The sequence below is a fragment of the Eublepharis macularius genome, chromosome 14 (assembly GCF_028583425.1).
Source record: "Eublepharis macularius isolate TG4126 chromosome 14, MPM_Emac_v1.0, whole genome shotgun sequence".
Taxonomy (NCBI): Eukaryota; Metazoa; Chordata; class Lepidosauria; order Squamata; family Eublepharidae; genus Eublepharis; species Eublepharis macularius.
The window spans coordinates 28,602,962-28,620,150 of NC_072803.1; the positions used below are offsets into that span (position 1 = coordinate 28,602,962).

At 42.1% G+C, this 17,189-nt stretch overlaps 1 protein-coding gene across 3 annotated transcripts in view; it reads left to right on the forward strand.

The window, feature by feature from the left end:
• The first annotated feature begins 579 nt into the window (after positions 1-579).
• Positions 580-17,189, forward strand: part of ADRA1A (adrenoceptor alpha 1A) — a 45,736-nt gene continuing 29,126 nt past the window's right edge. The window contains exons 1-4 of one of the 3 annotated variants that reach the window (XM_054998536.1): positions 580-709; positions 1,303-1,450; positions 1,814-1,906; positions 3,140-4,933. In XM_054998536.1, the coding sequence (XP_054854511.1) occupies positions 4,051-4,933 (883 nt within the window). In that variant the 5' untranslated portion in view covers positions 580-709; positions 1,303-1,450; positions 1,814-1,906; positions 3,140-4,050. The remainder of the gene's footprint in view (positions 710-1,302; positions 1,451-1,813; positions 1,907-3,139; positions 4,934-17,189) is intronic. The other 2 variants (XM_054998535.1, XM_054998534.1) reach the window with 2 other exon arrangements.

Here is a 17,189-nt window from a genome sequence, read left to right on the forward strand (position 1 = left end):
TCTGCATGTTTCTCTATGTAGAAAGTTTCTTTTTGGTGAAGCTTGCCAATTTTTTTCCTCCACACTGATTTTTTTCCCCCCAAAATCCAATTTCATTTCCAGGTCCTTTGATCTAAATATCCAACTTGTGTCAGGCCAGCGAAAGGATAATCTTCACCTTTCCAAAAAATAAATCTTCACCTTTCAATCTTCACCTTTCTTCTTCCCCTTTCAATCTTCACTTTCTTCCCCTTCCCCTTTCAATCTTCACCTTTCCAAATAAATAAATAAAAAAAAGATTTACGGAAGAGTCAGCTGGGGAAAAAAGAATGCGGCCATCTGTCAGATGCTCTTTGCTGTGCTGCAATACGGTAATGGCAGGAGATTACGGTAGTAGAAAAGGGACGCCGCCAGCTCCATCGGCTCAGCAGCAAAGTTAGAGCTTCTCCTTGACAGTGGGAAGCGGAGTATTATTCAAGTGGGAAAGGGAGGTGGGGTCAGCCGGTTGGCAGCCAGCCCTTCTTGGCCATTGGGACAGAACGAGTCAGTGTGCTTGTGAGTCATCAAAATACTACAGAAAGGGGGGGGGGGGTGGCGCTGGCTGGAGGTTTTGCAAAGAGAAGCGTCCCATATCTCCCTTGTGCCGCGCAGAGGATGGCTGGCTGGCTGGTGGTTCGTCTCCTCGGGTCCCCCGCAACAGGAGGTCTCTGCAGCTTCCCAGCTTAAGTCGGTAAGAGAAGGAAGAATCAGCAGCTCAGTGCGGGTCTCAGCTGGAGAACCGCTCTTGCTTTCTCTTTAGCTTTATTCCTCCTTTCTTTCTTCACTGGGGAAATGCTAGTGGGTTTGTAGAGCTGGGGTGTGTTTCCTTCGTGGATTTCTCAGGTTAATGCCCTGCTCCCCAGTTAGCATCAGGAGAAGAAACAACAAACAGAAGATGTTTAAAAATGGACTGCATTTTTTCATTTGTGTATGTGTGCGCGCTTATTAAAATTTACCCTTCCCTAGGGATTTATTCCTGCTTCGATCCCTGCCCCAGCAAAGGCAAAATTAATATTCCGATTTCCCACTTGGTATTAAATATCATCCTTAAATGAAAATATTGCCCCTTTCCAATCCTCCGTTTTCGGTGCAATGATTCAAGCAACTTGGGACTTCATATCTGCACCCCCACCCCATCCCATAAAGCTACAAAGTGTTCGTTTCTGTTTAAAACTAAAGTATTTAAAACTACGCTTGAGGAATTTGTAAGCCGGGAGGAAGGGGAGAACCCCAAAGAGTCTTGGGGGCACCTTAAAAGTTAATCGATGTTTTGGCTTTTTGCAGACTCAGAAACATACATGCACCGTGTAAACAGTGGGTCCAAATGGCTATGAAATGGGAGAGAGGCAGCCTGTGACATCTTGATGCAAAGTCCAAAAGTGTATAGTAGACAAGATAAGCACACTGACTGTTCACTGCAGTAGTGAGATGGGTAAGAATACCATCTTCTAAGTCTGGCTGTGTTCAATTTAACACCTGTTGAGGGAGAGAAAGCTCAGTCAAACTAGAGAAACAAAGAGGAGGGATGGGATTTTGAGAGGTAGCTTCAAAAGAGGCAAGTAAATGTATCAATGATTTGGAGGGGGGAAACGGTGTGTGCGAAAACTGGCCATTGCTAATTACAGGAGCAGATGTTACCAGATCATTGCTAGGTTGATATTTCGTTATAGAATTTCTGCTTCCGTTTGTTTGATTTTTTTTTATCACTGTACACCTATAGGAAGCTTCTGTGTTGTAGACTCTGCAGCACCTTCATCAAGATAGCAGCCTTTTGTTTTTCCATTTTTTCCTACAGCTGGCTGGTTTGGCTGGAATAGAGCTGCAGCTACAAAACACGTGGCCACCAGTTCAGTCCCGGGCATCTCGACTTTAAAAAGAGAGATCTCAGGTAGCAAGTCTTGGGAAAGATGTCAGCCAAAGACCTCAGAGAGATGCTGCCCAGTGAAATGGTCTATAAAGGGCTAAATGAACGAGTGGTCTAACTAATCCTAAGCAGAGTTACCCCAGTCTAAACAAATTGATTTCAATGGGCTTAGACTGGTGTAACTCTGTTTAGGATTGCACTGTTAGAGTGACTTTGGATGCTGTCAACAAGTGCAGGAAACAGATATGTGAGTTGCACTTTTTTCTGCCAAGCTTCATTTGGAATGTCCAAAGCTGAGCTTGTGCATATTCAGAGGCATATATCCCCGGGGAGGGGTTACATTTTTTTTCCACACACCAGAAATGCACACTCCCTCCACTGGTGCTTAATGCATTAGCTGTGTTCTGAGCCTTTTTGACATTTTTGGGCGGGGGAGGAGGCAAATCACAAATCACCCATTTAGCCCACCTGACAAGATTTTGATGAAATCTTACATCTCTCAGTTGCTTTTGTTTCTTAAATGAACGGAGCTGGGGAACAAACAGAGAGAAATATCTCTCACTGATGCATAAGCACCAGTAGCGGTCACCTGGTACTGAGACAAGTCCCACTGCACAAGTTAATGGTGGTTTTCGGTCACATGAAGTATGTGAGCTGGGGTGCAAGATGTTTGCCTGGACAAATGCAAAATGCAGGCTGTATGGTGAATGCTAATACATGGGCAAAAGGAACCCTTCATAGTAGCCCAGAGCTTAAAATCATCTGTCAGTCTCTTTAGGAAGATGTTAATGTGAAATTAAAAAATGGGAGAGAGAGATTTCTATTCTGAATATGTCATTCTTATTTTGCAAACCACATTAAAGCTTAAGTCTGCAAACACCCATAGATTCGTTTTTGGTCTATAACTGCAGACTCTTCTGGCTTCTCCAGACTGAGCAAACAGACAGAAAAGGCGGGGGAAAGGGCATTCTGAAATATGTAGCATTGCTCTTCTTGTGTTGACCCTGAAGGGTAGAGAAGAGAAAAACCATTAAACAGCATCATTCATGTTGTCCGAGGTTCAGATGCTTTGTTGGTCAAAAAGCACAGGCTTCCATGGGCAAGAAAAACAGGGTCTATTATGTTAACAGGAATGAACAGCTAATATTGCAGACATTAAGGCTGGTAAATCAGGTTTTAGAAAATCTTTGCGTCTAGGAAGTTGCGGCTTCAAATAGGTATGGTTTTCAAGTCTATTTTTCCTTTTGTCTTCTTTAGGAGATGTCATGTTCGTCCAACAAAGAACACCAATGAATTATGCTACAATAAAGTTAGTTAGTCTTAAAGGTGCTACTGGACTCTTTACTGTTTTGCACCAATGAAGAGTTACCATCCTCAAAGAAAGCCCTAGTCCTTTTTAAGCCTATGGTTAATAAACTTGTGTCCTGGGCCAGCTGGCACACCCCAAAGGTTCTCACGGCTTCTTGCTCCGTATCAAGTTCATGAAACATGTTACAGATGACTGTAATAAACAGTGCGCTGAATGAAGTAACATCCTTGCAGGCTGCTGGTATTCTATTTGTGAAGGTCTCAGCAAAAATCACATCTGAAAAGAAACAGGACACGAATGAAGAGAAGCAAGGAATATGCTTGCATCATTCATGTGCCATCTTTTCCATGAGAGAAACATAAATAGGCATACTTTGGATGAATTTGACGGCCTTTCTACGAACTCAAACTTTTCCTTCACTTATTTGCAGATGGCATCCTATGACTTTATGGCTGTTTCTTTAAAACAAGAGCAGAAACTAAAGAAAAGATCTTTGGTTTACTGTTTAGCACTATGTCATCAAGCATTCTGCAACGTATGGAGAACATCAAATAGGGCATCCTGAAAAGAGTCATTAAAAGAGTGGAGGTATGGCTCATTCGACCAATGTATATATATATATATATATAATTGGAGCAGACGCCGTGGAAGAAATATAGATTTTCAAATACGTTCTTCAGTCTAGAGTTTCCTTCTTGACTCTGCATTTAGACAGTCAGATTCAGATTTTCATTTTGTTTTTTGTCAGCAGTGGGGAAACAAAGTTTCTTGCAACATTATCAAACATTTGATCTTGGCTCTTTCAAGGAAAGGACAGAGAGAAGCACAAACACTGGATGATCATTAACCAGCATCAAAAATGGGCCTGACCTCTGGGAACTTCTCTGACTGCCTAAACTGTACTCAGACAGTGGATCCAGTTAATGTTTCTAAGGCCATATTACTGGGGGTCATCTTAGGGGGACTAATCCTTTTCGGAGTCCTGGGCAACATTCTGGTTATACTTTCAGTAGCCTGCCACAGACATCTGCAGAGTGTAACTCATTATTGCATTATCAATTTGGCTGTGGCGGATCTCCTCTTGACTTCTACCGTACTTCCTTTCTCTGCTATTTTTGAGATACTGGGCTACTGGGTTTTTGGGAGAATATTCTGCAACATCTGGGCAGCTGTTGATGTTCTGTGCTGTACGGCTTCTATCATGAGTCTTTGTGTCATTTCGATAGACCGATACATTGGGGTGAGCTACCCACTAAGATATCCAACCATAGTGACTGAAAAGAGGGGTCTCCTGGCCCTGTTGTGTGTCTGGGCACTCTCTCTTGTGATATCCATAGGGCCCCTCTTTGGCTGGAAGCAACCAGCTCCAGATGATGAAAAAATATGCCTGATCAACACGGATCCCAGTTACGTGTTGTTTTCAGCTCTTGGCTCGTTCTACCTCCCCTTGATCATCATATTGGTGATGTACTGCAGAGTTTACGTGGTGGCCAAAAGGGAAAGCAAAGGACTTTCTTGTGGCTTGAAAACTGAAAAGTCCCATTCAGAAGAAGTGACTCTCCGCATCCATCGCAAAAACACCACAGATGCCAGCGGATCCACCCCCAGCACAAAGCACAGGTCCCATTTCTCTGTAAGGCTCCTGAAGTTCTCCAGAGAGAAAAAAGCAGCCAAGAGCCTGGGAATAGTTGTGGGATGCTTCATTCTGTGCTGGCTTCCTTTCTTTTTAATCATGCCCATTGGTAAGTAAAGCAAAGGCGGGGGTCAGGTTGTGTTACTTTGGTGCTTCTATGAAAATCCAAGAATCGGGATTGCATCTTTTACTGACATAAACAGGATGTGAGTGCTAGCATTGCTCAGCATTCTTACTAATTTGTGGCTGTGGTAGGGGACTAAACTATGAGCGAAATAGATGCAAAGGTGATAATGGTCTTTGCATAGCCATGTGTCTGCATCCACCAGGCAATAACATGACTTTAATATGAGGATCACACGAGAGGATCTAAACCTTGCTTTATCCCTCTCACTCTACTTCCCTGAAGTCATTAGCCCCAGAAAATGTCCTCAGTCCAACTTGTTACGTTTGTCCCTTCTGATTTTGAAGGACTTTGGTTAACCAGCAGTAAGGAGTACATCCACCCACTTCCGTGCACCAAAGCTGACGTTAAAATTGAATATTCAGCCCTTGTTTTACAGTTGAACAAAGATCCATAATTAGACAAGAACTACTGCCACCATCACATCTCATTTGACTCTCAGAGCAAAAGATATGTGTAACCCATGGAGCACAGTGGGACTCGCTTCTGAATAAACATGCATGAGGCCAGGCTGCAAGCTATTGGCTTCATAATGCTTACTCAAGTGGAGAACCACTGAAAAAACCAAGCAACAGTCTTAGTGAAATAATGGAGTCATTAGCTTGAGCTAGAATTCTGGTTTTCAAAAATTTGTCATAGTAAACTTAAGCAAATGGAAACTGATACTTAATGTTGGTGTTCACGCAGGAATGAATTCTCTTGATCATGTCAAGTCAACTGATGTCTTCCATTGGTATCAGTGGTTTCTGGACTGGAAATAAAATTAAATCTTGACAGTTTATTTACATGTTTCTATAAGGTTTAAGTACCTTGCTTGCTCTCAGTTACAAGAGTAGAGCTGTGATCCTATGCACATTTATGCCAGAATAATACTCATTTCACTCAATGCACTATATATTCTATTCTATATTTTGTCTTTCCATCTATATATGATAAAACGCGAACATTGCTTGGAAGTATCTCAGTTTTAGGACTATTTAAAATGTGTTCGGGTATCACAAGGATGGCTAAACACTCAACAATTTGTACCTGAATATGTGAATGGTCTCTTTTGAAAAGCACTGCACTAAGGTAATGTGAGGATGGTGAACTTGTGTGTCTGACCTATTCTGGGTGCATTGGATACTTTAGTTACTGAATTATAAGCATAAATGTGTAAACTAGCCCCCACTTGACATGATTTCTTTGTAATGGCTGTCTCTCTGATAAGTTTAATAGCAGTTGGGGTAAGGGAGAGAATACCTCCACTGACTTTTATTTATTTTATTTATTTATTATTTCAATTTATAAACTGCCCATCCTCAGGGGCTCTGGGCGATGAACAACAGTTAAAATAAATAAAAACAAGAAAACAATAATTCTAAAATCAACATACTGTAAGCAATAATAAAATAAATTAACCAAGTACATTAAAGTTCAATGGTGGGGAGAACCCCCCACCCACCCCAAAGGTGGGAGGCCAACATGGCACCGCCCCCTTCAACCACCAAACGCCTGGCGGAACAGCTCTGTCTTTGCCACCTACCCCACTTTGCCACCTACCCCACAGCAGAATCTGTGGCTACACTCATGGGGCTGTGGACTGGGTCTACACCTATGTATAAATTCAAGGGTGATGGATATAGTGGATTTCTCCTTTCGCCTGAGTGCCTTCACACAGAGAGAGAGAGAGAGAGCCCCTGCACAGAGTACATTGTTTCTGCGCAAAATCCCGTTTGTCTTTTCATTTAATCATTCATTTTAAATGAAGAATAGTTTGCAAGTCTATTTAAGGTCAGACTGTGGCAACTTTGGGAAATGTTTCTTCTTAATTTATATTTGGATGTACAAAGAGACCTCTCCCCCACCACCATGACTGCAAAATTTGAATTCGCTTGTATGAGTCAAGAGATGATGGACGTTTTCAGTAAATACTTACAAGGCTACCTCTTTGTAGTTCAAAATGCTGATAGGTAAATAAGCTTCCAAATATGTAGTTCACAGCTTAGCAAAGACATAGATATGAAACTAGCGATGTTTCTGATGCCTGGTGTTGAAGGAAGAAGTATAGAAATACATTGAATAAGAAAGAAGCAAACATGTAAACTAGAAATATATCAGCTTAATTTTCTTTGCTTTGGGGAACACAGATATGTTCAATAAGCATCCTAAATTATTCTTATTAGTACAATTACTGAGTGGGGAGGGGGGTAGGCAAACCCAGGGGAGTTTCTCATTTTAAAAATGACTTTTAATACTAACAATAAACTTATCAGAATAAAATACAAATTTCCAAAAAAACAATAGTTGGCCAAGACCGATGCACAAGCTTTTTTCCTATTTAGGGAACATTTTGAATGAAGAATAGTTTGCAAATCTTCAATATTAGATTAAGTTCTAGTTCAGATTAGTTAGAGCAGTAGAATTGCCAGCAAACTTTAATCCTTATATGTGAACCACAGGAGTGGAGGAGAGAAAGGATGGAACAGTTTTTAATGTTGAACAAAACACCAAAAATTATTTAATAAGACTAGTCTCAAGTGTTCAAACTCAGTTAATTTCAACTAGAGTTTAAATGGTGTACACACACATGCACACACACAATATATATATATATATTGGTAAAAGTGCCAAGCCCTGGCTCCTCTGTTCATAATTTGCTTTCATCCAATTTCATTACACAGAATGTGATAATGTGGACATTATTTATCACTAAGTACAAATCTTTAGTCAGCAATTGAGTTTGAACAAAAGGGAGCATAGCAGTTTTCGGAGTGATTTCCTGCTTTTGATTAATAGTCCATTGTTTGGCATCCTTGGAATATTATTTTGTGATTGCTCTGCTGTTTATTCTAGCTTCCTCAACTGAGTATCACTTGAACATCTCTGAGGGAAAGTATGATACTACTAAATGTGAAGGCTTTATCCCCAAATGTTTGCATTTTTTACATATAAAATGAGGGAAAATCAGGCTATCCTAAATGCTTCTCTTATGCGTAAGTTTCATCAGTACAGTAGAGCAATTATCCTCGTAGGATTCCACAGCATTTTAATCATCACAAATCAGAACTATGTAAACATCCTGCAGAATTATTGGGAATTACTGTCTTTTGTCAAGTCAGTGGATGCAGTCCACTAGGATGGTAACTTGTGCTTCAAACACCACTGAAAAGTATGGAAGTAAAACTGATTGATCTAATTCATGGGATGTTCTTCTGTGCAAATCCCATTGGAATGAATGAGAGCTTTGCAAGAAGGTACAGCTCTTGTTCATTTCAGTGTTTCAAAGGGGCTTGCATGGAAGAACATCCTAGTGGATTAGATCCAATTAGCTTTACAACCGATCAGTAAATGGGCTGATGATGACATGTCAGACATACCCCCAAAGATGTGCAATGGCTTTTCTAAATAATTAAGATTGAAAGTTAGCCCTTAATTATCATTTTCATATGAATATTCTAACGAGTGTCCAAAACGGAACCATTTAGCTGTTGACTCCGAGAGCTGTAGTCATACTTGATCCCTTCTCTCTTTAGAATAATCAGTAAGTTCTGACAAATGGCTTGTGGATAAGAATGGTTATAGATGCCACAAAAGGTAAAAAAAAAAAATCCTGGAAAGACTAGCTCCTTGTGTCCTGGGTGTTATGATGTTGGAATGCTGGTTGCCAAGAAGTCAGAAACAAACCCAAAAAGGATTAGAGAAAGATGTAACATCTCCCCCCACCCCCAATCTGTAAATGTGGAACTGGCATGAAAGCTGTTGCTGTACAGCCTTTGGACTGAGTTTTCTGAAACTGTCCTCATCTTGAAAGTGACTTCATGCCTCTGATCCCTTTTAAGGGCAGTTGCCCAAGCTTTGTGTCTTTCCATAACTTCTGGGTTATTTTAGAACTACATCATTTATCTTCTAGTGCCTGTTTACCACTTTTATAATTAAGAAAACCGGACTGAACAGCCATGCAAACTCAGGGAAACCTTATTAGAAACTGGGCTAGTGACAGGTCATTCCTTAACTTTAGTTCATAGACTTCTCGCGACTAAAATATAGATACATTTAGTGAAGGAAGGAAGGAACAGCTAAACTATAATTCCACTGACCTTTAGGGACTCATTCATCAATGTAGCCCTTTTCCTCTCCTCATTGTTAACTAGCGCTACAGAGTTATACCACTTGCACATAAAGAAATTATAAATGTTAGGTCCAAAAATCATAAAGCATTTGCAACCTATCCATGCCACAGGTTTGCTACCTAGTGCTTCATTTATTGCAAAAGCACTCATTATACTGGTGCAGGTAAATAGCCAAATGCCCTGACCTGGATAGCCCAGGTGAGCCTCATCTCATCAGATCTCAGATGCTAAGCAGGGTCAGCCTTGATTAGTACTTGGATGGGAGACCTCCAATGAAGACCAGGGTTGCAGAGGCAGACAATGAGTAACCACCTCTGTTAGTCTCTTGCCATGAAAACTCTGCCAGGGGTCGTCATAAGTCAGCTTTGACTTAATGGCACGCTCCACCACTAAGTAGCCAAATAGCACTGACTGATCCTTGTTGGGGAACAGAATGATGGACTAGATGTTCTCATGAGTCTTCTCCCACTGTTGATTTTTGTTGTGATGCAAATCAAAGAGAACTGCCATGTGGCATTTTTTTGTAGTAGTTGTCATTTCTATGGCAACTTTGAGCCAAAACACACGTTAAGAAAAACCTAGGTTCAGCACGTGTTCTCTTACCTCAAGGTTTGCCGGGATCTGTAGGAGTCCTGGAAGCTTAAAGTAGGCGTCCTGGAAGCTTAAAGATCTGTAGGGGTCCTGGAAGCTTAAAGTCCTGGAAGCTTAAAGGATCTGCAAGCGTCCTGGAAGCTTAAAGGCGTCCTGGAAGCTTAAAGCTTAAAATACAGGCACCTGTATTTCCCTTTCCCTTTTTGCTGCTCTGTAAATGCTAAACTTTAAGCTTCCAGGACGCCTACAGATCCCAGCAAACCTTGAGGTAAGAGAACACGTGCTGAACCTAGGTTTTTCTTAACGTGTGTTTTGGCTCTAAAAGCTAAACAGTTACTGGGACCCTTTCATAAAACTGAAGCCAAAGTCTGACATCAGCTGCTCGAAAGCGATTGCAGTGGAGGACTTTTACCCATTATTTGACTTTTACACATTATTTGGATGATGTCTTCAAAATATGGCCTCAATGACATTTCAAGCTTTATAAATTTATACCTGCATATGAAGTTGTGTTATACCAAGTCAAGCCACTGTTCCATCTCACCCTGTGCTGCCTACTCTGGCGCTGACTCTACAATGCTTTTATAACCTTCCTGTATAACCTAAGTACGGATGTCAGTGTTCAAATCTGGAATGTTTTGTATGCAAGGCTTGCAAACGGAATGAATACCTGCTAAACAGGGCTCCCTCAGGAGGTGGGGCCAAACACAATGCCTCCCTCCTTCACAGGAGGGATTTTTTTTAAAAGTCAAGGAAAACCTGAGTGGGGAGAGAAAGAGAATGGTAAATAAAAAGAAGGAAAATCTGAAGGGAGAATGGAACCACTAATCATTCAGTGGCTGTGGCTGCTATTGCAGGTATGAATGGGGGAAGCCAATAACAAGGCTTGCTTTATAATAGCCCCACTCACTTTCTGGAAAGTTTGGCAGACATCAGGGAAAGTACGGTCATGTATCCTGGTGCCCATGGGTGCCATGTTGGGGAGCCCTGTATCTTACTTTAAAAGCCCATAAGCTTTAAAAAGCCCGCCCCTTACACAATCTTCCACCAAGTAGAAGTTGCCAGTTGGATCCAGTTGGATCCAAACTAAAATTAGGCATGGCTGGTTCTCGTTTAGAGGGGGTTTGGGTAATATGATCTCCAGTGCTCCTCAGTAAGCATGCTGCTCCACTTTCATGTACACATCCACACATACAATGTAGGAGGGAGTACAGTATGACTTTCACAACCCTTCAGCTCACATTTGTACCAGTAAGGCTCAAAATACTATAGTAGGGCTTAAAGGAGGGAATCATACTTCTCTCACTTTTCCAGGTACCTCCCAGCATTGCTCCAGAGGTGTCTGTATCATTGCAGGGGCCTCTGCAGCAATCTCCCATTCCTTAATGGGAGCAGACAGGCCATGTTTCTCTAGTCAACAATGACCCCTCTACCAGACTGTGAGCCTTGGCAGATGCCCAACTATGCCAGACATGGACACTGGCCCTGGAGAGTAAAGGGAATCCACCTATGTTCTCAATGCTGCAATAATTAACATGCTAAAGGCAACACTTAATTATGGGGACATTGTTCTTTTGATGCTTATAGGGACATTTGTTCATTTTTCTGTTTCTTTCCCCCACGTGCATAAACATACCAGTAGGGACAGCAGTAGTGAAAGAGTTTCATGGGCGGCTGTGTGTTGTCCTGTGCAAGCAAATGAAGCAGCCACTTACTAGAAACTAGAAAAGGGCAGCTGGGAAGGAGGAGTTAAATTTGAGCCAATGGATCCCTATTACATCCTCAATTAATGCCATATATTTAGGGATACAAAATTCCTTGAGCTAGCCCTGAGGACTACCTAGGTCAGCATCCTGAAACCTTGTACAGATAAAAATGACATCAAAAATCAGAGCAAGAGATCAACAAAGAGCCAGTGTCAGAAAATCCAGGGCTTTTTTTCTGGGAAAATAGGTGGTGGAACTCAGTGGTGGAACTCAGGACTGCACAATGATGTCACTTTGGGTCAGCTGGAACAAGGGGGGAGTTTTTTGAAGTTTAAATCACCCTCGGTGAAAATGGTCACATGGCTGGTGGCCCCACCCCCTGATCTCCAGACAGAGGGGAGTTTAGATTGCCCTCCACGCCACGGCGTGGAGGGCAATCTAAACTCCCCTCTGTTTGGAGATCAGGGGGCAGGGCCACCAGCCATGTGACCATTTTCAAGAGGTGCCGGAACTCCGTTCCACCATGTTCCCTCTGAAAAAAAGCCCTGAGAAAACCTATTTGCATAACTGAAACTATACAACATAACATTACTGATAATGAACATGTTCCCATATTTCTGCAGCCAGAACACTGGTTGCTGAGAATCATTTATTAGGGAGTTGTACATGCCAAGTGTCACCATGACTAATAAATATACAAAAGCACCCTGCACAATTGATGTACTGCACTGCATCTGATGTACTGTACTGAATCTGATCATGGTATGTACTTGGATTACTCACCTCTGTTAAGATGGGTAGCCGTGTTAGTCTGTCTGTAGCAGTAGAAAAGAGCAAGAGTCTAGTAGCACCTGTAAGACTAACAAAATTTGAGGAAGGGTATGAGCTCACACCCTACCGCAAATTTTGTTAGTTTTACAGGTGCTACTGGACCCTTGCTTTTCTCACCTCTATCATTTCCCTTTCTGCAAAGCATCTTTAAGAAGCCCTGTAGTCCCATCCAAATTACTGCCTGCCCCTCCCTTCACCTACTAGTTATTCTAGCATCCCACCTACCCCAACCAATATACCTTAAGGATTTGGTTTTCTTTGAAGAGCCATGTTTGGTTCTGCATTGAGCCACAAGTTGTAGACCCTTGACCTAGGTGGACTGTCCATTTTTACAATGGGATGTATGAACTCCTTTCTCTTGTTTCTTGACATGTGTGTAGAAGACAGCTGGGGAAATCACACACACTGTGTTTACAAAAAGCACAGATCATCTTCTTGAGAGAAACCAGGGACCATCTAAGTGCAGCGACCAATCTAAGTAAAGCAGAACTTTTAAAAAAATGGCATATATCTCTCATGGCTTCTGCCAAGGAAAGTCTTGAAAATGTTGGAAATTCTTACTCAGAGAACTGCATCCATAAAAGAACTAAAATTCCCAAAATTCCATGGGAACAGGCCAGGATGAACATACTTTGGTATGTAGTATAGTACTGCTCTTCATGGTCTGCCTCTAAAAAAGCTGTCTCTGGAAACCTCTACGTGCCTGGTTGCATCTGAAATATATCAAGAGTTTCCATGAAGATTTATGACTACGTTGACTGTATGACTACGTTGACTATATATATATATATATATATATATATCTTTCTGATAGCTAAGACCTAATCAGTGCCAGAGTGCAGTTTAATGACAGCTGCCCACCTGAGCTGTAGCTTTTGTATGTCTGATAGCTCCTGTTTGTAATGGCATTACAGCTTGCATCCTCTGAATCCTTTTAACCCATAGGGATTTCACAGAATAGCTTGTCAGGCCTTGTTGGAAAGGTCTTCTGTGTGTTTACTGTGCCTGAGAGAAAGTCACGCATTTGGCATGGCTCATCATTTCTATGCACCCTTTATAGAAGTATCAGTCATTTGATTAAATCCTTGTATGTGGGAGAAAGTTTTCCAATTGACTTCTGCCAACAGAAGCTATCATTTTTTTTTCAAATCAGGACGTCCTTGTGCATTGCCCAATAGGTGGACTTATGTAATGTATACTTTGAAGGTTACTTGCTTAAGGTGCACGCACATGCATGCGTGTGTGTGTGTGCTAAAGTGCTGTTAAGTCACAGTCAATTAATGGTGACTCCATAGGCTTTTCAAGTCAAGAACTGTTCCAAGTTCTTGAACTGTTCCAACTGTTCCAATAGTTTGCTATTGCCTGCCTCTACCCAGGGAAGCATGGATTTCCTCGGTTGATTTCCCATTCAAATACTAACCAGCACCAACCTTACTTAGCTTCTGAGATCTGTTAAAATCAGACTATCCTGGCCCCTTCAGGTCAGGATATATAAGGCAGAGGAATAGCATAATAATGATAAGATGAACAAAGGTGGGGAGAGGGGAAGAGACCCAGTGATCTGGGGAAAAACCCACTCGAGACAGTTGCAAGAACTGAATAGGCTCTAGTAAAATAGTTCATGTGGTGGGGAAGGTTCAGGTGAGTCTTACTCCAGTGGGGCATGAGGGAAGGTAAGTGTCAGAACCTCTGCTGCACTGGAGAGAAGCCTGAGAAAGGCAAGCATCAGGACGAGGCTTCAGAAGGACCCGGCTGGCAACCCGCTGGTGGGAAGGGTGTGGCCTGATAATCACATGGTCTGGTGAGGTTGGCTGGTGGTGTTGGCAGTGATTGGAGGGGAGGCATGTCCCTAAGTCTGAAAGGACCTGGAGGTCAGCAAAGGGTGGGGGAAGGCTCAGCTCTCAGGGGCAAGTCCAAACGTTGGGGTGGGTGGGTATTAAAGGTCATGTCCCAATGTACCCTAGAGTGGATGGAAAAGTGCAGCATTGGGGAGAAGTCCACTGATAGGAAAGGATAAAGTTAACCACTTCCTGGTGTTTCAGGTGCATGTGTCAGTGTATCCATCTGAGAATAAAGTCTACTTTGAATCACACACTGGTATTGCCTGAGTGCTTCCTGGGGACGCATGAAGGTTATGGAGTCAAGGCCCCTTCTCTGCCTGCTGAGAGAGCCCATCCTCTATGTGGCTTGGGACTGAAAGCCTCAACCACAGTTTGCCTTCCCTACTTATCATGGGTATTTACATTTCCAGTAGTTTCAAATTCTAGGACACTAAAATAGGATTTCAGACTTTAAAATGATACATGGATTGATCCTTGTTTTGATCTGCTCTCCTTCCCCCTCTTCTTATCCAGAGCAGGACTCTGAAAGAGTCATACCCTAAATAAATAAATAAATATCCATTGAAACAAGGGCAATCTCATTTCAGATCTTTTCATGCATTAATCTTATTTAGGCTGGATTTCCCTCCATTGCATTCCTTTCTTGTTTCAAAATTTCTCTCTCTGTATTTCATATTTTACTCCTTTTTGATTTGGGTTTAATTAGAGGATTTGTAAATGTGCAGCTAGGTGGATGATAAAATGGGAGGGGAAGAACCATTTCCATTACCCTGATCTTCTTGGAGAAAGGGTGGAATAAAAGTTCATAGTTATAGAGAAATATTAGTCCAAAGCCCACATGAGTACGTGGAATGAATTGCAGGTTTCCTTGAATTATGTCCTGATTATGCTTATTTCAAAGATCAAACACCCACTTTAATAAGCTGGAAAACTGAAGTTTTAAATCGTTGAAAAGGATCTGGAACAAACAGGGCCCTGTATCTACACTGAGCTCCCCAGTTGTAGTCAGAGTACCAGGGCTTTTTTTCAGCGGGAACGTGGTGGAACGGAGTTCCGGCACAGCTTGAAAATGGTCACATGGCCTGTGGCCCCACCCCCTTATCTCCAGATAGAGGGGAGTTTAGATTGCCCTCTGCGCCGCTGGAGTGGTCCTGAGTTCCACCACTGAGTTCCACCACCTCTTTTCCCAGAAAAAAAAGCCTTGCAGAATACTATTTCCTTTAGGAGATCAATTGCTCTTGATCCTTGTTTCACCTCTCTTTCAGCCGAGGATAAGTGGTCTTATGCATAAGAGCAAGCTTGTCAACTGCAGTGAATGGAGTTCTCAAAAGATGTTCAATTTATGTGCTCGGAGCTCCTTGGAGAAAGGATGGTGGCTTGAATACCCAGAATTCTATGCTATCATAGATGATGTTTCATGATAATGTCCAGGTCTCGGTTTATGTACTGTTTAAAGATAAGAATGTCTGATATTTTGTTGTATGGGTACCCTGTTACTACTATGTGATGCTGGTTCATATACATCACTCAGTTAAGCAACAAGTGATGCTTCACCTGAACTTATGAAATGACTGTGCTGAAAAGTAATGGGAGATAACTCGAAAGCTCTTTTTGTGGTGCTTGAATAGTGATCAGCTAATTCACACACACAAATCCACTGTTCAATGCTACAGCCATTGAACTGTTGAGGAAGAGGCATGCATGAACCAAGGCTATAAAAGTGCTAGGAACTTTGCAAGACCAACCATAACAAAAACTCAGTGTCTGTTTTAATAAGTCTTTTGTTGCAGTGGGTTCATTAAAGAATGTGGGAGTAATGAGATAGAGCTACCAAGATTCAGTAATAAGGTGGTGCAATCATTCACTTCAGAATGTTTGCGTCTTGCCTGTTCTGCTAATTGCACTATTTTTCTGAACGGAAGTAGGGCGAGTCATTTTTAGCCTGTGATAAACCAAGAAAGGATTTTTAGGAATGAAAGACACTATCAAGAGTCAAAGGCTGAACGTAGCCAGAGACGGGAAGATGGGCCAAGGTACATGCTGAACTTGTTGAATCAGAAATAATGATTTGCAGAATGATCAGTGATGAAACTGTTCCTAATGCTGCTGTTGCTAATACAGGGTGCTCATGCTTTTAGGTTCGGGGTCCCAAGGGTAGTGCCCGTGGACACTACAGCACCTATCTGGTTGGTCACTGGAGATCTGATTAGATGTGCAGATTTCTTTAAAAGTTGCTTTGGCAGCAGCTGCCACCACAGCACAATGATCTTCACTATGTTACTGGAGAGAATCTGTGTGTATGCAAGAAAATGTTTTAAACAATATGTTCATTTTAAAAGGTTTCATGTTAAACACAGCTTCTGCCCGAAATGTTGAAGAATTATTATTAGAGTTACATGTGACCTCATTCTCTGATATGTTGTGGTTTGCTTTGCCTCCTGCAGCCTCCTTTTAGTAGTCAGCTCCACCTCCTGCTGCAGCCATTTTATGAGTCCACCCTATTAACAGAGTTGTATCATTTGCAGGGAAGAGCATGATGGGTTCAGGAGTTTTACATGGCTCCTGTGCATAAGAGAGGAAAAATAAACACACACGCAGAGCCTTGGCTTAGGTTTAAAAAATAAATTAATAATAACAATAACAACAACATTCAATTTATTATACCAACTTAATGCCCACTCAGAGCGGTTTACAAAGTATGCCATTATTATTCCCACAACAATCACCCTGTGAGGTGGGAGGGGCTGAGAGAGCTAGAACCTGTGACTGACCTAAGGTCACCCAGCTGGCTTCAAGGGGAGGAGTGGGGAATCAAACCCGGCTCTCCAGATTAGAGTCCTGCGCTCTTAACCACTACATCAAACGGGCTCTCAATTAGAGTTCTTTATTGTAGGGACTCCATACTCTGAGAGAAATGAGGAGAGAGCGATCCCTGTCTATCTAGTCTGTGGATTGCACTGGATTGAAGGACAGGTCCTGCATCCATGATGCAAGGTGATGAGAGAGGACTGAGAGCCAAGCTACAAGTGACGCCTGACACAGGTTGGACACTGGTCAGCTTCCCTCAAGTTTTGATGGGAAATATAGGTGTCCTGGTTTT